The sequence below is a fragment of the Sebastes fasciatus genome, chromosome 12 (assembly GCF_043250625.1).
Source record: "Sebastes fasciatus isolate fSebFas1 chromosome 12, fSebFas1.pri, whole genome shotgun sequence".
NCBI lineage: Eukaryota > Metazoa > Chordata > Actinopteri > Perciformes > Sebastidae > Sebastes > Sebastes fasciatus.
The window spans coordinates 28,027,011-28,051,209 of record NC_133806.1 but is presented as its reverse complement, the minus strand read 5'-3'; the positions used below and the strand labels follow the sequence as shown (position 1 = coordinate 28,051,209).

General features: G+C 42.0%; 2 protein-coding genes across 3 annotated transcripts in view; one reads left to right on the top strand and one right to left on the bottom strand.

The window, feature by feature from the left end:
* The window catches only part of seh1l (SEH1-like (S. cerevisiae)), a 256,464-nt gene that overhangs the window by 82,950 nt on the left and 149,315 nt on the right, over positions 1-24,199 (top strand). The gene's annotated exons all lie outside the window — the stretch shown is intronic.
* id4 (inhibitor of DNA binding 4) lies at positions 14,093-17,661 on the bottom strand. Of its 2 annotated transcripts, XM_074654516.1 has the most exons (3): positions 16,852-17,649; positions 16,233-16,300; positions 14,093-15,501 (listed from the first exon to the last, which is right to left on the bottom strand). In XM_074654516.1, exons 1-2 carry the CDS (start codon positions 17,254-17,256, stop codon positions 16,253-16,255), a joined length of 453 nt encoding a protein of 150 aa, XP_074510617.1. In that variant the 5' UTR covers positions 17,257-17,649; the 3' UTR covers positions 14,093-15,501; positions 16,233-16,252. The 2 variants fall into 2 exon arrangements, with proteins under 2 accessions (XP_074510617.1, XP_074510616.1); XM_074654515.1 differs by lacking the exon at positions 16,233-16,300 and having other exon boundaries at positions 16,852-17,661.

Sequence of the window (24,199 nt, the reverse complement as noted above, 5' to 3'; positions counted from 1 at the left end):
TTGCTTACGAACTCACAAAGCCCAGATAGACAGTGGCGGTACCCAGAATGCCTTGTTCTGGGGAGCCATACGCACTTGTGTTTTGTTAATGAGCACATCCAGGGGACGTTTCTGTTAGACGCACTCACACAGATAGAAACACACACACTCCTAACTACACAGGCCTGACATTCTCCTCACACAACTGCAGAGAAAGTCTCCTGAGAAAGATTGCTGCCAGGCACAAAATGGAGAGAGCGGAGAGAGAGAAAGAGAGAGAGAGAGAGAGAGAGAGAGAGAGAGAGAGAGAGAGAGAGAGAGAGAGAGAGAGAGAGAGAGAGCAGAGCAAGAGGTGAGGGAGAGATGTGCAGAGGAGGAGGAGGAGGAGGGTCGGGAGAAACAGAAATGCTGTTTTCTTTCTCTCCACAAGCCGCAGCTGTTTTGTCCTCGGTGCTCGTGCCTTCACTCCTCGCTCCGCTTTGATAGGTTTCAGAGCACTCGACTGTATTGACTGCGGTCTTGGCAAGCACGAGGACAAATCAATTAAGAGCGTCGACTGATACAGTGTCAGAGTCCCCCCCCCCGTTCTCAATAGCGAATAAGAGCAATTAAAAGCCAACTGTAGCACATGATGCGACAGTAATGGCCATAATGGATCGTCGTCAAGGTTCAGACGCCAGATAATGTTATTGTTTATCTAGATGATTGTTGTTGTTTATTCATAAGCTTGGGAATCCCCCCCCCCCCTCATCTCTTGACAACCCCGTACCCCGAGCCTAAACACAAACAGACGTCTGTGATATTGAAAGGTGGCCATCTGTCCAATCAGGGAATCAAGTCAATAAGGGGAACCAGTTTGGGGGCGAGACCTGATCTGGAAGACATTAGCATGTGAATTAGTTGTTGACTGGGTGCCAAAGCCAGCAGCCTAATCGCTGCCAACTAGATGACAGCACTCCCCTAATCGATGGCTTGATATCTATATGGAAACATATGGAGGGATCAGGCGCGCAGGCTGTGCCGTTTCATTTTGATCCAGTTCGTGCTGAATTTCCACTCGGCTCGGGAGAGATTTTTTGCGACTGCTGTGCACCAGAAAACATTAAAGGGAAATTGACATTTACAAACACAGCAATGACAGAAATATGGTGCTTTATTTCAGATGAATTGAAGCCTGTTGAAGCAGAAGTTCTCCCTTTGCACATGAATATAGTTCATTTTTCCACACTGTAAATGCGTGAAAGGCCAACACCCTGTGAATATTTAGAAGCTGCCAGTATAGTGTATGTGACACAGCTGCTATATGTTAAAGATACCCTCCAGTCAAAGATGTGTTGTACTTATTAATATAATAATATAATATAATAAGAACAGAAGTAGTCTCAGCAAAACATACTTAACTCTCAAAAGTCTTAATCTATAGCGCTTGGTCTAAAGTGCATGGCGCAAATGCATTTAGGGTGTGTCCAACTCCACTTTTGCTAGTTAAACAGCGCATTATCAGAGTGTAAACATGAATTAAACCAATCAGTTGTGTGAGTGTCATCTTCAATTCCCTTTAAAAGCCAGGTGCGCCTGCATTTGCCGCGTTGATATTTAAATGGTGGATTCTGCATACGTTTTTCCAGGTCATGCTTTAACATGACCTCTAAGCTTCGCTATGTTTTTAAGGTGGTAAAAAGCTGATTTGGTTATCGCTTTCACATGGTTCATGAAGCTGAGATCACTCTCGATTAAAACACCCAGATTTTTGACAGCATCCTTTGCTTTAAGTCCCTTTGTGTTTAGATGATTAGCAATCTTAATTCTCTCTTATTTCTTCCCAAATAAAATCATTTCAGTTTTGTCCTTATTCAGCTGTAAGAGTTTTTGAGACATCCAGCTATTGATTTGATCAATGCATTAACAAAGAGATTCTAGGGGGCCATAGTCATCCGGTGAAAATGCTAGGTAAATCTGAGTGTCATCAGCATAGCTATGATATGAGATCTTGTTGTTTTTAATGATTTGTCCAAGTGGGAGCATGTACAAATTGAATAATACGGGCCCCAAAATTGATCCCTGGGGAACACCGCAGGTCAAGGGCATAGCTGTGGAGGTGTAGTCGCCAATGGCAACAAAGGATGTTCTCTCTTCCAGACATGATCTAAGCCACTTGATTACTGTGCCTGACAATCCAACCCAATGCTCGAGTCTATGCAGTAATATGTCATGATCAAAGGCTGCGCTAAAATCCAACAGAACCAGGACTGATGTTTTGCCTGCATCCATGTTGAGACGTATATCGTTTAAAACCTTTATAAGTGATGTTTCTGTGCTGTGGTTAGCACGGAAACCTGACAGATATTTATCAAAACAGCCATTTGTCGATAAAAAATCAGTTACATGGTTAAAAACTACTTTTTCAATAATTTTGCCAATAAATGACCGGGTTGGAAATGGGCCGGTAATTGTTTAGTATGGAAGTATCTAGATTTTTCTTTTTAAGTAGGGGTTTTATGACCGCTGTTTTCAGAGACTTAGGAAATGTGCCAGAGAGCAGTGATGCGTTCACCATTCTAAGCACGTCTGCTGATAGGTGGTTAAAAACAGATTTAAAAAGATATCTAGGCAGCAAGTGGAGGGGTTGAGATTCTGCACTGTTTTTTTCTGAGGGTTCATTATCTATCAGGCTAAATTCAGAGAGCAGATTGAGTTCCCTTCCCTTTGTTGGTGGCAAGTCTAAGTGCTGAGTTTTAAGTAGTTGAGATGATGTGTTCTGCCTGATTTTGTCTATTTTGCTTTTAAAAAAAAGACATGAAGTCATTACACTTACTAACAGAGAAAAGTTCAGATGCCAGCTCGGCAGGGGGGTTGGTCAACTTCTCAACAGTTGAGAATAATACACAAATGTTATTTATATTTCTGCTGATGATGTTAGAGAAGTAAGACTGTCTTGCTTTGAATATTTCAGTATTGTATGCACGCAGCATCTCTTTATAAATCTGGTAGTGAACTTGCAGTCTGTTTTTGCGCCATTTTCTTTCAATCTTTCTACACTCCCTTTTAAGGAGTTTAACAGACTGATTTTGCGTCCACGGGGCTTTCAGTTTGCCATTTTAACTTTAACTGGAGCAATGGCATCCATGATGTGTACCATTTGTGTATTAAAGTTTTCCAGCAGCTCATCTGCAGAGCCTGACGGTTGACTCGAGGTCCTGAGGAACGCCCGTTCGAAGAGGGCATCTGTGTGATTAGTTATGATTCTCTTTCTTACTGTCTTAGATCTATTCTGGATACATAGACACAGCAAAGTCAAGGCCAAGTCCTTAACAGCTGTAGGAACATTGAGCCTCTTTGTGATAACAAGAACCAGAGTATGGCCTTGAGAGTGGGTTGGCTCATGTATATGCTGTGTGAGACTAAAAGGGTCAAGCAGTGCAACAAGTTTCCGGGCATAAGTGTTTGTTGGATTGTCAACATGCAAGTTGAAATCCCCTGATACAATAACGCAGTCAAAATCTGTGCAGATCATTGACAACAGTTCTCCCAATTCATCAAGAAAGACCGTAGCTGAGTGTTTAGGAGGTCTGTAAATGGTTAGGAGCAATATAGGCGGAGAACACTTAATAAGAGCACTTGAGTGTTCGAATGAAGTAAAAGCACCAAATGACGATTGTTTACATTGAAAATAATCTTTATAAATTACAGCTATCCCCCCTCCTTTTCTGTTTGTTCTAGTAACATTCATAAAAGAGAAGTTTGGGGGAGCAGATTCAACAAGGCTGATGTTACTACTTTGCTTGATTAAACCTTGTTTCAGTTAAAAGTAAGAAATCAAGTTTGTGTGTGCAAATAAGATCATTAATTAAAAATGACTTATTTGAAAGAGATCTAATGTTTAGAAGAGCTAGCTGTATATTGAGTGTGGAGGGTGTGGATGATTCATCCTGGCATGTTATATGTATCAGGTTCGATTGGGTTACCCCATTTCCTCTGTACCTTTGTTTTCTTCTATTTTCCGATTAACATAGGAATGGGAAACATTCTATGTATATCGTGAGTAGGTAAGTGGGCCGGTGAAAGTGTTAATGCCAAGGGAGGACAGTAATCGACTCTGCTCGAGATGAAGGCATGGATACGTTATTCCGGGTCATGCTTTGACATAAGTCCTCTAAGCTTCGCTATGTTTTTAAGGTGGTAAAAAGATGATTTGGTTATCGCTTTCACATGGTTCATGAAGCTGAGATCACTCTCGATTAAAACACCCAGATTTTTGAGAGCATCCTTTGCTTTAAGTCCCTTTGTGTTTAGATGATAAACAATCTTAATTCTCTCTTCTTTCTTCCCAAATAAGATCATTTCAGTTTTGAGACATCCAGGTATTGATTTGATCAATGCATTGACAAAGACATTTGTCATCTGGTGAAAGTGCTAGGTAAATCTGAGTGTCGTCAGCATAGCTATGATATGAGATCTTGTTGTTTTTAATGATTTGTCGAAGTGGCAGCATGTACTGGAAACAGTAGCTCGGGATGAAACTGGAGGAGGGGGTTCTGGAGTGTGGGTGTGGTGTGTAAACAGTCAATCACGTGGAGAGGTTTGTGCTGCATGCTGCACGTTAGCGGATAGCATTCGTGAGCCCAGTTTGTTTGGGTGGATACCGTCGCTGTTAAAAAGAGACTGGCGATTCCAGAACAGGTTAAAATTGTCAATAAAACTGACGTTGTGAGCTCTACAGGCGGGCTGCAGCCACGTGTGAAGGCTAAGGAGTCTGCTAAAAAGGCCAGCACTGCGACCTACTGTGGGAATCGGACCTGAGATAAAGACGGACTTTCCACAATGCTTGAGGAAATTAAAAAGCTGGTTAAAATCGGATTTGGTCAACCCTGACAGTTTAAAAGCTGTGTCATTTGATCCCAAGTGGACTATTACTCTTGTAATAGACGGCGGGAGTGATGGCAGTAAGACCTGGAGCTTTTTGTAAAAGTCAAAAAGTTGGGGGCAGTTTGAGAAAGGCCCTTAGATCGTCTAGGACAAGTACTTGAAATTATCAGCCACAAATTAGTATTCCAAGCAGAGTGATTCTATGTGTCTCTAAACATGCCTGGAGAGGATCTTTAAGGCAACCCTCCCCTGTCTCTGCTTTCAGTTTAGCTTCAGTGCCACTGTGCCGGCACATAACACAGACAAATATAGAAGGCTGTAGATGCCAACAAATGTTTTCCTAATGAAATTGTAGATGATCTATATCAAAACGCATATCTAGATGCACAATCTGTAAGAAACTGAAACATTGCAGTGCGGTGAAATTAATTTTATCCCATTTCCAAATATAATAGCAGTAATGCAGTTATTCAGGGTCTCCATTTGTCATCTCAGACTCCAATGTGATTTCTGTTTGGTTTGATGTAGTTTCCCCTCAGGCAGTCGCTGAAATAAAATCCCCATTTTGACTCGGTATTCCCACTCAGAGACAATTTCATCTCAGGGAATCTGATCATATTTGAGTCCCAGAAAGAATTTCAGAATAATGTGACGCACAGACTCCTGTCATCCTGAATCAAGACAGAAACACGTTAGATGACATTTACTCTTTTGTGACCTTGAATTAGTATCCATCCATCCATCTAATGGGGATGGTCTACTGAAGAAGGCTCTGGAAAAAGCCTGTAAGTAGACCTTGAGATGAGATGATTTTGTCAAATTATGTGAATGCTGCATTTATATCAAACTATAATATGGTAATGTTAGAGTCCACCTATTATCTTAAAACTTTCCCAGTTGATTACTAACATTAAGGAAATTATTTTTTGTATTACAAGTTTTCTGAAATGTTTTAAATATTAACATTTAAATATGCAAATGATATGATTATATTATTAAATATGTGCTAATTTGCATGCATTTCCAGGACAGAAATCTGTAAAAAACATTGTAAAAACAAAGGTTTTTACAGAGGGGATGTTGGATATCTCTTTGTATCACTTCATAAATCAGAAAATACTGTCAACAGCCATAAAAAAACAAACATTTTCAGCATGTTTTAGGAATAAAATGTTGTATAAATCAGGCTATGAATGATATATGAACAAACCCCTCTGTAATGTTACAGTCCACCTCTTATGGAAGCAAGTTGTGACATGTGCAACAACAGTCTTAACAAAACCTCCACATGCTCACAGTGTTTTACTGCTTCATGGTTGCTCAGGTGATCTAATCAGCGAGGGCTGGAGCCAACCAGAATTAGGGACAGAGAGCCAGATATTTCCACCAAAAAAGGACTTTATTTTAGATGAACTTCCCCTTCAGTATCATCAAATAGTGTATTTTAGACGCACTGGATGAAGGCAGAGGAACAGGTCTGGCTGGTAGCAGACAGCAAACAGAGTAATGTTCTTCCTCTTCCCTCATAGGAGCACTGATAGTGTGCAGATTGAGTTCACCTGTGCCTAGTTGCCTCTAAACAGCACAGGTGAGCCTGTGGCTCCTCTCAGAGCTCATCAGGGACATGAAACACTTTCTAACAGTGACACTTCTCTGCTTAATCTGCCACGGAAAAAAGTGTATTATTTATGTGTGCAACAGTAGCTATAAGGGAATTGTCTGCTGGTGGAAGCCTTTGTGGATATTTAAAATTTCTAATGCTTCTAACATGCCCAATATTAAATGAATAAATCAGATGATTACAATAATGTTGTAGTATTTCCACATAGCTGTTGGTGGGTTCGTTCTCTATCGTGCTGAAGTGGGATTAAATTATTTTGGGGGGGTTGGTCTTGGGGTAGATATTTTGCCTATAGAGAGGCTAAGTCCCGCCCCTTCCGGTGGATCTTATTTCGAAAAAAAATTGAACGGTAGTCAACGGAGAGAGACAAATATTTTTGTTGATCCTATTTGAATTGTGCCAAGAATCACACATATGATGTTTTGTCAATTTAAAAACATAATTTTGTAAGTCAAGAAAGTCGCCGTTTGTCGTAGTATCATTTAGTTTTGTGTGAAACCGCTCAGTGAACTACATCTCTCGTCTCGCACAATATACGTCAGCAACACCAGCTAGCTAACTTAGCTATGACCACGCACAAATGTAACGTTATCTGACCTGATGTGTTTTATCCAGCGACTCCTGGTCTTTTTATCAGCAGGGGAAGACAAAGAAGGATCAGACCCGTTGCTGGTGTGAGTACATCTCAGTAGGAGACACACAGGCATCGTAGCTTCAGAGAGAGAGACGTCACTATGCGTCTTTTGTGTGTGTCGTCTTTCTAATTACGTATTTTCACAGTCTGATACTTCAACAGTTTTGTGAATTCTGCTCAGATTGAGTTCATTTATTTTCATAAAAACATATTTCATCTTCAAAAATTGTTTTTCAAAAAAGGGGGGGTCTCACAATTGAGGTCAATATGGTAGCTATATTATAAGCAGGTTAAGAGTTTATGTCAACCATGTATGCATAAAAATAACACTGTTTAAGAACCCGCTAGGGTGCGCTTTGCGAGCACACAAAAGGTAGGGGGCACCAGCTGATATCTTGCCTAAAGAGCACCAAACTGGTCTGGACCGGCTCTGTTGGACGGACACTTGCATCTTTACCCAATAGAGCACTTTACAGCCTGTGTGATTTAGCATCTGCTTAGAAGAATATAAGCTGTAAATCTGAATTAAATGATTTTAAACCTAGTAGTTTTTCGCCCATGAAATAATGTCGGCGCTCTGCTTTACCAAAATGCACCGAAATTATCAGAAAAATCATTAAGAAAAATATAGAACAGGACAAAAGAAATGCAGCCTCCCCTTGTGCTAAATAGCTGAAGACCCCTTGCTGAAAAGCATCCGTATACCTGAGTTAGAGCGATATCATATTCTTCTGGAAACGCAGCATATTGTTCCCTCTTTCGGAGCAAAGAAGAGTAAACTAAGCCTCATTAATTAAGCTCATTAGGTGAACAGAAACCTGTTTGATTGGAGGCAGTTGGAGCCCTTCCGCTCTGATGCAGCAGCGGTATTTAACTCACCATATTGGCTGTCTGATGGCTGCACCTCAGGGTCATGTTCTGTGACATGGCTGTTGTCCCAGTGCCACCCCTACACACACACACACACACACACACGCTAACAGAGATCCTTTAAGGGGCTTGGCAGACCCCTGGTTCCCTCTCTCTAATCACTGTGTTCTCCAGGGGGGGCGCAGCCATTCTCGCTGCTCTTTGGAAAAGCTTGGCATTTGTCTGAGATCTCATTTCTGTAATTCATCGCCCGTCTCCCGGGAGTCGCGGTTGGCACCGGCGATGCCAAGTCCTCCCTCCTCCCTCCTTCTATCTCTTTCACACTCTCTATCCCCCGTTCCTCCTCTCTTTCTCCATCGTCCTCCCTCTCACCCCTGTCGTTGTTTGTTGTCGCCCTGAAAGAGGTCCTCACTAAAGCTAAACTGGTGGGTGTACACACATTAACTCTCCTGTGATTGTGTTTGATGGCCGCTCCAGGCTCAGATCACATAAACATGTGGAGTGTGTGCGCGTGCACGTCCTTCTTCCTCGAGTATCTCTGAGTGCAGAGCGTCGACCGAGTGGATGCTGCTGAATTAAAGCCAGTGATCGACGGCGGGATTATCGTTTCTTCATATTTTCTTCTCACATATATGAAAACATTAAGTGTCAAATCATTAACACACATACAGCCCAAATGAAGAAATAATTACACATCAATTATCGCCAATAATATGAATGTGGGAAAAATAATTGGGATTAATTAGGCATCAGTGAAAATGTACATCTGTTATTTATTTGGAATAACAGGAGGGGAAAAAAGATAGATCATTTTTCAAAATGTATTTTGTTTTTCAGGGTGGACAGTAAAGGTGAAATAGGTAAAGATTTTAACTAATAGCTACCCCAGTTGATGACTTACTTTAAGGCGATTATTTTTGCCTTAATTTACATATTACAAGTTTTCTGATATGTTTAAATATGCAAATCTTATTAAATATGAGCTAATTTGCATACATTTCCAGAATAGAAATGTGAACATTGGTTAAAGCCAGGTTCAAAATTCTTGTTTCACTTTGTTTTTCATTTTAGAGTCAAATGTTTTTACAGAGGGGATGTTGGATGTCTCTTTTTTATCACTCCATAAATCAGAAAATACTGTCAACAACCATAAAAAGATCCATTTTCTCCATGTTTTTTAGGAATAAAATGTTGTATGAATCAGGCTATGAATGATATATGAGCGAACCCCTCTAAACCTTCAGAATATAGATAGGAATGGAACTGGAACATTTAGTTTATTTAAGAGCTATACTGAAGTGGAGATTTCAGGCTCAGAAAACTCATTTTGAGAAAACGGCCTTCAAAGATATGGATTGTAACATACATTTTGAAGACACTACAAGTGAATAGGGTACAAAAACATAACTAGTAGATATCACCATGAAACTTCTCCAGTTGATTACATTAAGACAGATATTTTTTGTATTACAAGTTTTCTGAAATGTTATGTTTAAATGTGTAAATGAGGCATTAGCTAATGCTAACTTTTGGTGAATTTAGGAGAAACAGACGCAAATAGACAAAAATAAACACCTAAATGTGTATTTTGAATGTTTTCTTTCCACTAGTCTGAAAGAACACATGCAAGGATGCAAAATAGCCCACAAAATGATGAAAAACAATGTGTTTGCCTGGGGTGTCTCCCCTTAAAGCAATGCAGCTTATTCCATAAATTATTTCTAAAAAAAAGAAGCTGTTCTGTCTTGTCTCGCTGTAGCACAACGCTCCCCGTGAGTCTGTAACTCTTGTTTTCCAGTCTGAGCTGTACAGGTGAATTGCTGCATCTCCCATTTTGTTTATGAGTAAACGGCTGTTGGTGGCAGGCATTTTAAGCTAATAGCTGCTTTAAATAGCTGCAATTAGTGAGGAGCATGAGATATTTAATCACTCTAGACCAATTAGTCTGTAATCAAGTAGTGTCCAAGAGCGAGCACGTTTTTGTCCTCCACTGTTCCTCTGCAAGCACCCGCCATATATTTCTCTGTGCGCCGGGAAGAGCAGTGATTAACACGCGGGGATATAGGCCCCCGTGGAACGCCGTAATGTGGAGTTAAATCAGGGAGAGAGGGAGGCGAGACACGACAGCCAAACCTGTTATTGCAGTTTAACATATGCAGAAGGTTAATTCAAGGCAGAGACGGTGGCGGGCATCCTCGTTTTATGTGTTTGCGTCACGGTGCGTTGTACAAATTTGCGGAATCAGGCGCTGGTGTGTTTTCTTCTGTATGGCATCTTGAATCTCGGCTATACAATCAGAGATGGTAGTTTTACCCGGAATGGGAGGATAAAAGAGCGGTACATGATGATTCAATCTGAAATAGTGGGTGTCAGAAATTACTAAATCCTTCTTGTAATTTTAGTTTTATAATGCAATGTTCTGCAAGAAAGTCCCTTTAAATCGGGGAAAACACACCAATGCACGCACACCTATGAGAGCAATGCATGGACGCACACACACGCACACACACACCTGTGTAAACAGTTGGCTCCACCTGCAGCCTGGCCAGTCCCTTTGTTTTGATAATAATGATACTGTGTTCATAATGACATTTCCAAGTGACTGGTCTCAAGGCCGGGGCGTCCACTCCCTCGGCCTCAGCGCTCAAGGGTGGAAAACAGGTTGACCGATGTGGTTTGGGCCTCCTTATCAAACAGGATGTGATGCTTTCCCACGATCTGGAGTACAGAGGTAGAGTACATACACTGGGAGAACAAGGCCGCAGGTAGGAATTCAACCTGAACGTTTTTTTTTGTGTGGAAAATTAGGCGGAAGGAGCTCATGAAGCTTCCGTGCGGGTTTCCGTCCTGCTGCTGCCGCTGCTGTCTCACTCCCAACAGGGATTATTTGGAAAATCCTGCAGTGCCAACGCTGGAGAGATGCAGGATGGGGCACCGCACTGAGGTAGCTTAATAGCGAGACAGTGGGAATTGTGAGTCAACATATGGCTGCGGCAAAGTATAATAGGAGGGGAGATGAATAATGAATCTAGGGATGGCAGCAGTTTGGGTGCTGACTAATAGAGAGGATTATATCCACACATCATGGGGCTGTAATAGAAGTGTCCTGTTTTACTGTAACACTGAAGGAACACATGTCTTTATGGAACATCATGTAATAGGATAAAATGAGTGTAAATGTAAGCAATGGCTGATTGCCTGCTGAATTAATGCCATATGTCTTTGCCAGGAAATGTAAAACATTTATTACATTCTTTATATTTTCTCTATTAATGTTAAAATATTTGTTGTGTAAATAAACTGTAGAAGAGCAGCTGGACAGCAGCTAAACTGATCACGAGATGGGAGAAAAATCACGTGTGTCAAGACTGATTTTCCTAGCTCAACCCAAATGATGTTACAATTTCAAGAAATTGTGGCATGTGGCAAATAAACCTTCATATGGTGGTTATGACAACGCACCACTTCATCATCATTTTTCAAGTGTTGTTTCAATCTTTCTTATCGTCATGGTTACATCAGTGTAATACTGATACTTTTAGTTGGAATTTGGTGATGAATTCAGGGTCGGCTTAAGGCCATATAGGCGGTCACCTTTGGGGGGAGCAGGTCGCCCTCTAAAAAAAATAAAATTACAAAATTACAAATAATAAAAAAAATGCTGATGGGTGCCCTTCCACATTTTCTGCATTGAGGTAACAAATGAGCAAATAAATATAAAAAGAAAGAAATACACTTTTCACCCCTGTAACTCTCTTCCTCACACTTTTTCATCTGCACGGCTGCACTTATTTGTTAATAAAAGTGTAAATTGTAGTAAAATTGACTAGACACTTTTAAGCCAACAATATCAGGGACCAATTGTTTATTTATATTATAATATATAGTTATTTATGAAAATAAAAATCTTAATTTTTGTCTTAAAACCATTGTGATGTCTGATGTGGTTTAACCTAGGGCACCAAATGGGCTATAGAGCCAGCCCTGGGTGAATTAAATGGTGTTGTGAAAGAAATTGGCTGAACCGCCATGTAAATAAAATGGTTGGTTAAGTGTCAGTCAAAGTGTCAGCTGGGTTTACCTCCACCTCCATTTCCTGGACAGAATGCATTAGTGATGCTGTGTAGTCGTGGCTGCTGTAGCCTGGTTTGAACTCTCCGGCCCGTGTTGTGCTCTCTCTGAGAACCTGAATATCTTTAATCATATCAGGAAGGTCTAACTGTCAAGCTGGCCACCTGTGCTTTTACACTTTTTCTACCGTCTGTCACTCACACACACACACATTTCACATCACAAGGACGGTGCTTGTCAAGGGCAGCGAGGCCCGGCTCTCTTACTGTGGACTATAAACACACACACACACACGCACACACGCACACACGCACACACACACACACACACACACATACACACAGGTGGCCTGCATGGCCTGCTTCCTCCTCACATGGTCACGGTGGTGCAGGGTGTCTGAGAGGTGTCTGCAGCACCCACATGGCGTCTCCGGCGCCGGGTTCGTCTGTGTCAAATGGCCGCTTTAACCCACATTCAGCAGGTTGACGTGAGGACAACTAAACAAGGGTCAGCGTGTCTACGAGAAAAAAGCTGCAGCTCCGTGGGAAAGAAGGAAGAAAGGAAGGATGTCCACTGTAAACTAATAACTCTGAGCTACATGAGGGCAGTTATTAAAGACAGCTGTCTCGGTGAATGTCACTAATGGTATTTAGGATCAATTTTGTAATTATGTTCAGAATAATTTACTTTTGAAAATCAGGACAAGTAGGGGTTGAACGAAGATGGATTTTTGCATTTACTTTTTTTGTAGGATCATAAACCATCAACATTATAATATAAATCTTTTATCCAATCTTTGAAACATTTGAAACAGTCAAGATATCCAGCTGTTTCTACTTGAATGCTCACATAAAACTCAATTAAGGCCTCAATTAAAAATGTGATTTTCAATTGCACGCTCCAGCGATTACATTGGGAGTTAGTATTTTTAACATCGTACTTCTTCACCGGACATTTTTCTTCCACATCTTTGTAAGGAAAGAGTGAGACCTTATCTGCTGAGAATGTGTTGTCTAGGAAGAGGTGTTAACTGGTTTATCTTCATTCATCATAGGTATCATCTGTAGGTGGAAATATCAGCCAAACACATAAAGTTAAATATAAATTCATGGTTAACCTGAATGTTGTGAATTTTCCAATTGTCTCTCCATTCTAATATCGTAATTTATCCAAAGAAATATGATTCGATTCGTGGCTTATGCTTTGCTATTACATTGAACATGCTGCAGAGGCCTATGTATGAATAAAGGTTGGTACATAACCTCATAAATCATTTGGTCTGTTGACGGTGGTTTTATTTTTGCATTATCCTTTTTATTTTGCAAAAATAATTATTATTCAAAACAATTATATCACTAATAGTTTATTTGTCATCAATACGATTGTATATGATTTTGCAAGAATATGATAATATTGCTTCTAGCATTTAAAATGAATGACACCTGGTTCAGTCACTACAGGTGAATAGGGTAAAACAAGAAACTTCCCCAGTTGATTACTTACATTAAGAGAATTATTTTTTTGTATTACAAGTTTTCTGAAATGTTATGTTTAAATATGATAACTTTATGTAAATTTAGGAGGAATCTACAGATGCAAATAGACAAAGTAGTAACACTAAATGTGTATTTGGGATGTTTTCTTTCCACTGGTATGAAAGACGACATGTTATGGAAGCAAATAGCCCAAAATTGACCATTCAATGAACAATTGTCTGTAGTGTCTCGCCTTAACACAAATCTGCCTTCTTGGCTGTCACTTATATTTTCACAGTCGAGCTGAAGAGATGTGTGTGATGACATTAATAAAAGCCTACAAACCAAAAAAAAAGAAGCTTTATCCCTAAATCCTGTAAAACAGGGTTAAGCGATGATATCTGACAACATTTGAATATCTTTATCCACCCTTTACTTTCCATGAAGCTCAAATTATGTGTAGTTTAGTGGTATATTACACTCCACCTCCCTCTTATTCCTCATTATTTCGTGTGGCAGCGTTACTGAAACCAAAAAACCAAGATGCTCCTTGAGACAAAACTCGAGACGACACAATTCTTCCTGGAAACTTTAATTGTTTTGACAACTCCTCACAAGCCAGTGAAGGTCAAGTCCAACAGTGCAGCTGACAGTAATGTACAAGTGCCCTCTCACACTGGCAGGAGGGTGGTGAGGTAAATTCGGTGTTCAATGTCATGAAAAATAAAGGCTTTTTCTTTTCTCTCTCTCTCTCTTTACATTAACAATGTTCTGCCGACTCTCCAACAGGGAAATCTTTGCCCGTCTGAATACAAATTGGTTGTTGTCCAAAAAGGAGTCTGTTAATGTTCACATATTTCATCAATTCATAACCAGAGTTTAATGATTTCACGGTGTCAATCATTAACTTCTCAAGGAGAAGCTCCGACCGCACAAAAAGAACCGAGACATTGTTTTGCACTGATCTTTTTTTAAACACTGTCAGAAGTGCCGTAGCTCTCCAGATTTATTTTTTTAACAAGAGTGCAATGTAACAGAATCAAATCAGGCCTTTAAAAAAAGATCAAACAGCAGAGCGACCCATCGCTTCAAGTGGGTCAAAGTCGTCATAGTTAATGAGTACAAAACAATTCAAAGAGAAAGCAGAGCAGGGCAAATAATAGAAAAGAAGTTGTGTTGAACTCCACCACGTATCTACAACAGAGAGGGCTGCTCCAGTGCACATTCAACATCTCTGCAATGAGCCTGACATGCTACATATTGAACTATTCCAAAAAACACTGCAAAGAGTTAACTGATATCATCATGTGAGGACATTATTGGCAGAGCATAACCATTCACTAAACACGATATTTACATAACGACAAAAAAAGGTTTTAATAAAAATATCTTATAATTACAATAGTCTATTTTAAGCATATAAGTCTTCCTTCCACATACTTTTTATAGAACATTTGTGTCTCTATATGTACATCCTTAATTATCTCGAATCAGAATTGTTCTTCTTTACAATATCAAACATGTTATAATTCCAGGGATGACACCCCTGTTCAACACAAATCATCTATTTGAAACAATAGATGTCCAAAAAAAACATGAACAATGATTTTTTTCGCAGTTTAGTAAAGCTTTAAACTGGAGTCGTTTTTAGTTATTCTTTTAAGCACAATTCACAAACAGTTTTCAGAGCCGTCCAACAAAAACTTCTCAGCGTGGGGAGTCCATGTTTTTCACTCTTATTTAGAACAATTTCAAGTGACAAGAAGTAAAGTTAAACAGGAGGAAGGAGGGTCGAGATACTGACTCCTTGTTCAAATGGCACCAACAACAACAAAAAAAAGCTGATTTGAATAGTGATTTTTATTTGGGTTGAATTCCTTCCCAGCGTTTTTTTGAAATCCCCCTTGTGATTGTGCCTCCAGTTGGGTGTGAGTCCCTGGCGAAGCTTTTGCTGGCTTTGGAGCGGCTCTGTGCGGCCTACACACCTGTGGAGGGGATGAATAGCAGTGGAAGAGGGGGGGTGAGCTGCAGAGCTCCAGACTGACTGGCGCCACCGACAAAACAGAGGCCATGCTTGATCAACAACCCAAAACAAACCAGGTCAAACAACAAGCTCCTCAGGCTGTTGGGCAAGGCAGCACAGACTCTCACATATAGAGTGTCTTACTGCAAACGCACACTGTGATTTTAGCATTATCCAGGTGTGTTTAGACTCTGTCTATACTAGAACTAGTGCTATAAATCAGCAGCTTGAATGGAACTGAGAGGGACAGACAGAGAGTGAATGAGAGAGAGAGGAAGGAGTGTGTGTGTGTGTGTGTGTGTGTGTGTGTGTGTGTGTGTGTGAAAGAGAGGGCAAGCTGAGGTTTTTAACCCTCTCTTCTTCCCAGATTGCTACACCGGTGACAGTTATTGCGCAAAGCACAGCTGCCTCTGAGGTTGTTGCCAATTTCATGTTCCTCAATTATTATTTTCTTTGACATGTTCTGGCCTCCATAGAGCACTCTGGAGATTGTCAATTTACACCACTACATACCAGCTACAATAATCAAGTTAATGGGGATGCTTCACTGTTGAGGTGTTTTTTGTGGATCCCTGATTTAAATTTAAATAAAAAAACAGCAAACCAAACTTCTGATTGTATAAACAAAAAATTATAATAATTAAAAAAATATATTTAAAAAATAATGAGAGTGTAAAATTTAAGTCAACTTACCAAAATGCAGTGCTTATATCTCAGCGGCATAAAATAGAGTCCTCCGGCTTTTTCACTATTGACGTCCTCTACAAGAAGAAGAAGAAGAAGAAAAGAAGAAACATGTAACACGACTTGTCTCGCATAGATGAGAATAAATAAAAAGGCCTAACAGCCCTGCTAAATAAATAAATGATATACAGTGAGAGCAGCAGAGAATTAGCCCTCTATATCTCCCCATAATCAATTCTCTTATAGCCTATTGAATAACAAATTGGCCTTATTGTGCGCAGTGGAGTGGAGTGGGTTGCAGAGCTGAGGCACTTCACCAAACCCGGGATAAGGTGGGCCTCTGACACGCACTGGCATTATCATGCAAATCACAATAAAGCCCGCAATCAAGTGCGCAATCGAACCCACGACAAATGCGCGTTTTTTGTTTTGTTTTTACGCATGATTTTTCAAGGTCTGTGACGTGAGGTGTTGTACAGCGTTTGGATTGTATTTTGAAAGGACAATGACATACAATGATAACAGGCACGACGCGCTTTGTCTGAGTGTGACTGGAGGACGGCGGTCTGGCACAAGGAGGGACAGTAAAGAGGGGTCTCCAGATAAAGTCCCAGACTCCCAGTCTTACCTGGTGGTGGTCGACGTTGAGCACCGTCAGCGGTGTCCGGTTGGAGGCTGGTGGAGGACAGGTCCCGGTCCTCTGTGGCTGTGTCTGTGTCTGCTGCTTATGGAGAGAAGGGTGCGTCTCCAGAGCCAGCTGCAGGTCCAGGATGTAGTCTATGACATGCTGGAGGATCTCCACTTTGCTCACTTTCTTATCCTGTGGGATGGTGGGCACCAGGCGCTTCAGCCGGCTGTAGCAGTCGTTCATGTCGTACTGCAGGCAGAACAGGTCCTCCTCTTCCATCCTGCACCGGGCGATGTTCAGGCTCTGCTTGGACAGATAGTGAAGGGAGAGCTGGCTGCTGCTGGAGGAGGTGGAGGAGGAGGAGGAGTCCTGGGGCTGGAGGACCGGAGGAGGAACAGCCTTCATCTTAGATAAACCAGCGGATCAGGCAACGAAAGGAGAAAAAAAATAATAATTTCTGGTAACAGGAGGTATTTGAGATTACACCACCACGGCGCTGTGAACACGACCAAAAAAAAAGCGCTACTCTAAATAGAGCGAGAGGGAATAAGAATCGAGCAAAAGGCGGAATGAATACTAGTCTGTCAACACATCCCGTGGTGGAGCCGCACAGTCACAGCTCCTCTGACTTCAGCAGGCTCGGTGTGAAAGGAATGAATAGATCTCCTACATTTATAGAGGAGAGGGGAGGCGCCAAGCCAGTCGGCTGACAGACAGACAGAGAGAGAGACAGACAGAGAGACAGACAGATCAGAGGAGAGAGAGAAGCTGGTCAATCACCGGCAGCCCGCTGAACCACCGACCCAACGACGGAGCCCAGAAAAAGGCGTGTCTCTCATTCTGCGTGCGCTGCGGTGGGCTGCCTGTTGGTAGGAGAGGAGAGGTGTGTGTGTGTGTGTGAGAGAGAGAGAGAGAGAGAGAGAGAGAGAGAGAGAGAGTGAGAGAGAGAGAGACGATTTAAAACAGTCAATTGCGCATTACCATCGCTGGCTGTACAAAGAAAAAAAAAGTCTCCAGTATATTTACGGCCAGGCCTCTCCTGAAGATGTTTCTGTGGTCGATCCATCCAGAGAGACGATGATGTATTTGCACAATATCCAGCAGGCTGATTAGCGTCGTATTGCATCTTTAGTGCCGTAGAGTCATTGATGCGTAATTACGCACAGCCTCGCTGGTATTGATCACTCCCGTGACAGATGATCCCGAGACAAACCACCTGGTTAGAAGAAGCAGGAAGCTGCTTTTACCTCACTGGGGGAAATGAAACCAAAAGCTGACAGCAGCTGAACAATTTAACTCCTCAATAAATGAATAAAAGCTCACCTAATGTAGGTAATCCTAATACATTTTAGGGATTTGCAACATATTTAGTTGTGAAAGTCGGAGATGCGCAACACATCTCTCTCTGGAAACAGGCACATCTGGCTGTAGATGTTTTGAAAGTTGATGAATGTTTTTTTGATATCTTATGATTTTGAAATTGGCTCTTTGTCTTCGTTTTCAATTGTTATGTTTGTTTTATGTGTGCAACTGTGTAACTGTGGTGCTGCCTATCTTGGCCAGGACACTCTTGGAAAAAAAAGAAAAGTTGTTACTCCTGGTTAAATAAAGGTTAAATAATAATAATAAAAAAAACATCTCTATACTTTCTGTTGCAGTCAATGGGGAGTTTTTGACTTTATTGCAGTCTGTTATTTATCCATGACTCCTTCAGTAATTTTTTTTTTTTATCAGATTTATTACTTGAGCACATCTAGCTCATCATCATCTCTGATTGAGTAAATTGTCCTATGACTTCATATGACAAACATTTTGGTTCTCACAGCCCTGATTGCAGCTCTATAGGGATAGACTGGACAGGCCAATTTGGCGGCGCCTCCTTGCCTCTCCTTCCTCCAGCTGTGTGTTATTGTGCCTCCTACATTCCTCCGCTCTCTGGGACTCTCTCCTTCTCTCACAGCCGCCTATTGAGTCGCCCCGTCGGGCAGACTGCCTGGCGCCACACGTGGGGAGCTCTTCCATTCTCACTCACACAGCTCCTCTCCTCTCCTCTCCTCTCCTCTCCTCTCCTCTGCTCTCCTCTCCTCTCCTTTGCTCTCCCCTCCTCTCCTCTCCTCTGCTTTGCTCTCCTCTCCTCTCCTCTCCTCTCCTCTCCTCTCCTCTCCTCTGCTCTCCTCTCCTCTGTTCTCCTCCTCTCCTCTGCTCTCTTCTCATCTCCTCTCCTCTCCCCTGCTTTGCTCTCCTCTCCTCTCCTCTCCCCTGCTTTGCTCTCCTCTCCTCTCCTCTCCTCTCCTCTGCTCTCTTCTCATCTCCTCTCCTCTCCCCTGCTTTGCTCTCCTCTCCTCTCCTCTCCCCTGCTTTGCTCTCCTCTCCTCTCCTCTCCCCTGCTTTGCTCTCCTCTCCTCTCCTCTCCTCTCCTCTCCTCTCCTCTCCTCTCATCTCCTCTCCTCTCTTTCTTTCCTTCTTTCTTTCTCTTCAGGCAGGTTGCCAAGACAACATGGAAGCCACACTCAGCTTCAATTCAGCATGAATCCTGAGTGTTTTCCATCCAGGATTCATCCAGGGGGCCCTGAGGTCTGAGTTGAGCAGCGATGACATGACACCCACCTCGGTGCCTCTTTGGAGGTTTAATGTCCCAAACTTTATGGGAACCACCACAGTCTCTTCTGTCATGAATATTGAAAGGCTTAAATGGCTTTAAATGGATGTTTTCCTCTCCTCTGCTGTCTCTCCGTCTTCCTCCCTCTGTCTCTCTCTTCCTCTCTGTTTTTCTGTTGCCATGGGAAGTGACTGTTCTGCTCAGTAATGTGTGCAACAATGTTTGGTTCAGGGACAACTTCAAAGGGGTCAGTGGTATGAATCTGTGATGGTAGCCTTTCCACTGGCAACACGGCGCATGAACTCTCGCCCGTGACATGCCGATGAGGGACGAGGCCTTAGAGGAAAACACTGTCCGGTTCAGCCTTAGCAGTGACTCACTAATGCTTACATTTTGACCATTTATGTCCATAATGACACAGAAAGTTGGAGATTCTACACAGAGTCTGGATTTCAAGCTTTTGGCTCCCTCGCTGAAGGCTAATGGGTTGCAAAAACTTGCTGCCAAGAATTCATTTGCAGATTCCACAGAAATGAACCCAGACAGTAGCTGTAGAAAACTAAAATGAGACATTCAAAGGCCATAAAAGTGCATTTCCATCCACCTGCTTTTATCCAAATTTTCAAATTGCAGAAACACCAGAAAATAAAATAAAAAACTTGAAATTAAAAAGAGAAATGAAGCAAGTGACTTCAACGTCACTGAAGGGAAAATTTGCAGCAAATGAATCAGATCTGTGTGGAGCGATGAGGAGACTGTAACCTTCCTCAAATTGATAAATGAAACAAATATAAATGCCATATTTCCATCATGTTTTCCACCAGACCAGTTGAGGAAATACCAAGCATCGCCCACCAGCTGGAGCACAGCCAATAGGAACGCTCAATAGGAACGCTCTCTCTCTGAAATGACCTGTGATTGGTCAAAGTCTCCCGTCACGGGCTACATTTTTTAAAGCCTGAAAACAGAGCCGTGAGGAGTTGCAGAAGTGTAGTTTTCTCTCAGAGCACTTCAATTACAATATTCTGAAAGGTTATTATGGAATTTTTGCCCAATGATGCCAAAAACATACAGCTTTAGGTTCAGAGAATAACCTTGCTAAAAGCACAGAGTTTGGTGTGTCCTGTGTGTGTTGCTAGTGTGTGTAAGCAGGAATGTAAACAAGGTGTACTTTGACTCTTTGTGCTCAGTAACCTTGTTATAGTCTATTCTTGTCTGTCTTTAGCCCCGTACCCAGTCAATGATACATAGATCGACCTCACTTTTAACACAAGCAATAATTCAAAGTTGGTCGGAACAAAGGAGGAAACACGAGTGTGCGTTATCTTTTGCCCTTCTGTCTTTGTGTTTGCTTTCTCGTGCCTCCTTTGCATGTACTTCTCTAATTGTGGCCCTTCTGGCTCTACTTCCCTAAAGGTTTATAGCAGTGCTGACGGGGGACTGGAGCCAGGTAACTAGAGACTCATTACTAGATAAGCCTGATGAGTGACGCTCTGTGTTTGTTGTGGCTACACAGTGTGTGGAGACAGGGATCAGACTACTAACTTAACCAGTCGGCTCTTTCTCACATAACTGCACGTGTGCAGTTCAGGAGAGAAACTGAGTCGGTAGCCGGAGACAGTCTTGCATTAGGAATGTTTCAACTCTTTCGTGGTGGGCCAACAGTGCAGCAACCATGTACAAAGTGGAAATTGCATGATGGCCACATCTGTGCAAGAGGTTTCCCTGGGATGTGGTTGAAGTTGCGATGGTTGGGTGACACATAAACACTCTTACGTGACAGAGGCGGCCTAACACCTCTTATTCCCTCATGGCATTAAACAGGAGATAATCTCACTTCATTATGATGGTAACCACCTTTTTCTCTTCAAAATGTTGTATCGGAAGGATTTTTTTGGCCATTGTGAGGACGACAATTGGGTCCAAAATGGACATGAAACACATTTATGAAAAGTTTTAACTGAGAGCATCTTGGATTCAAGGTATATTTTGTTTGAAATAATTTAATTCCACCAGCTAACAAGGTTAAGTGGAAGGCTGACCCGTTAGCCACAAAGATCATGTTTTTGATCCCAGTGTACACGTTATAACCAGATGTAACACAGTATTCCCAAGCTTAAAGCTTTTACTATCATATCCTCTCTATAACGACATGTGTATACTCACTTGGTCCATTACAACAATTACAGCAAAATTGACCAACGATAAAATACACTGGGTGGATAACTTGAACTGACAATATGCTGCTGACCATTGTGCATGATTAGGTTTATCCAGTGTGGTCAGATAGCAGAAGAAGAAGCATACTTGCCAAACCTTCCGATTTTCCCGGGAGACTCCTATTTTTCATTGAACCTTTCCCGGTTTCCTCCCGGTGTCACAATTCTCCCGTATTTCTCCAATTTGTCTTTTTGGAGTTGTTTTGTGTTTTTTTTAGTTGTTTTGTTTATTTTGGGAGTTGTTTTGTGTCTAGTTGGAGTTGTTTTTTGTCTCTTTGTGGTTGTTTTGTGTCTCTTTGGAGTTGTTTTGTATCTTTATGTCCTCTTTTTCATTGCCCTCTCCCGGTTTCCTCCTGGTGTCACAATTCCCCCGTATTTCTCCCGATTTGTCTTTTTGGAGTTGTTTTGTTTATTTTGGGAGTTGTTTTGTGTGTCTTTGCGGTTGTTTTGTGTCTTTTTCAAGTTGTTTTGTGTCTTTTTGGAGTTGTTTTGTGTCTCTGTGGTTGTTTTGTGTTTTTTTTGGAGTTGTTTTGTGTCTTTTTCCTGTTGATTTGTGTCTCTTTGTAGTTGTTTTGCATCTCAATGGTTGTTTTGCTTGTCTTTGTAGTTTTTAGGCTCATCTTTTTTGGTCGTTTTCAGTGACTTCATACAGAAGTTCTGACACTAACAAGCCAACTACCTCTAACCTTATCAGATTCTAGGGAGCACGGGGGGTTTGCCTCCCCTGTCCCGGCCATTTCAGTCTGTTTGTTAAGGATAATACTGGTTTACCTTCTCATCCAGTCACTCCCGGTTGGATTATCTAACATGTTTTATCTTTACAACTGGAATCCGGACAGTTAACCTCCCCAGTGTGAGCGGGGCAAAAATACTAATAACTGTCCGAAAACTTTTTTAATGATATGTCAATAGCTCTATACCAGGCTGTGCTGTCTGGCCTGGCTGCCACACACTCTTCTTCTCTCCAGGTCGTCCATTTGCAATACTCGCCTCTGTCCCTCGCGGCCCATCTCTGGATACCATCACGGCTACCTCTGAAACCCTCCACACAACAGCTCAGAAACCTTCACTATACACCGACTCCTGAACTCAGCCCCAGGCAGCTGTGCAGGTTGGCTGTCTGCTTGTGGTTTTGTTTGGTGACAGAACCGTCTCTCCAGCTGACACAGTTTGCCCGACAGTTCTCAGAGTAGAACAGACAATAGCCTGTAAATAATACCCCCAACAGGTGGATTGGCTTTCTGTTATTGGGTCTGCGTGGTTTGTGCTGGCTGGTAACACTCTCTGTCTCCAACAGCTTGCACAACAGTTTTAATCCCTCAAAGTATATCCACTGTTTTTTACTAGTTATCAGGTGTAGGAGAGCTGCCTGTATCTGCTGAACCCAGATCTGTCCGCGTCGGCTGGCTCAGCTGTGGTTGTGACGGGTGGTGCCTCTCCAGGTGACACAGTTTGCACAACATGCCTTATTCCCTGATGGCCTCGCAGCTAAACACAACAGCTCTCTCTGTGTCATTTACACAGGTGCGTTCAGTGTTTACTCTGTGCAACCTGAGTAACCATCCACACACACACACACACATGCACGCCTACTTACAAACACACACACACACGCACACAAATGCATCACGAGAGACACCTGAGAGATGTTACATTAAACAAAAAGAAAAGAGTGATTGACCGCTGCGGATAAGTTGACTTCTTTTAGCTTTTTAGCCGTCAAAACTAAAAGCTACAACATGATGGAAAATGTGCTTCAGAGTAAAAATAGAGTAGAAAGAAACTCCATTTAGATAATGCTCTCCGCAGACAGGCGCACCATGTGCCAGTCCACCTGTGGGGTTTGTGTTTAGTAGCCATGATCTATTCTCATATTAACTGTGCTAAAAGGGGGATCTGTGTTCTGGGCCACACTCATTTAGGTCAGAAGCAGTTCAGTCAAGTCTAAAAGCATTATTCACTGCTTTCTTGTCATCGCCACTGGGAGTTTTTACAGAACTCTCCCAGCTGCTACTTTCACTTCCCCATTTCCCACCGTGGTCACATCAAACACTCCTGACCTGGCGTTTTGGATGCTCGCTCAGTTTGGCCGTGTGCTGTTTGTACTCCAAACTGTGGAGAGACCCAACAACATGTAGGTGCAGACAGAGGTGTGTGTGTTTGTGATGATCTCACTGTGTGTGTGTGTGTGTGTGTGTGTGTGTGTGTGAGGGACAACAGGTGCACCTTTGTTGCATTCTGTTGTACAGCTGCTGCCCTGCTTGCTGTTTCTTCTGCTAGCATCTGAACCGAAATCCTCACTTCTTTTAAGTTTAAAGTGGCAGTAGGTAGTATATTTTTGGCATCATTGGGCAAAAAATCCATAATAACCTTTCAGCATATGTAATTCAAGTGTTCTGAGAGATAAATAGACTTCTGCACCTCATCATGGCTCTGTTTTTACGGGAAACTTTAGCCAATCACAGGTCATTTCAGAGAGAGCGTTCCTATTGGCTGTGCTCCGGCCGCTGGGCGGTGCTTGGTATTTCCT

What these genes read in the sequence shown, in the direction of transcription:
- id4 (XM_074654515.1), bottom strand. Translation starts at nt 17,256, where the DNA reads ATGAAGGCTGTTCCTCCTCCGGTCCTCCAGCCCCAGGACTCCTCCTCC. An exon ending in TCAACGTCGACCACCACCAG is followed by an intron (nt 15,502 to 16,851) that starts GTAAGACTGGGA and finishes TCCCCTCCACAG; the next exon opens with GTGTGTAGGCCGCACAGAGC.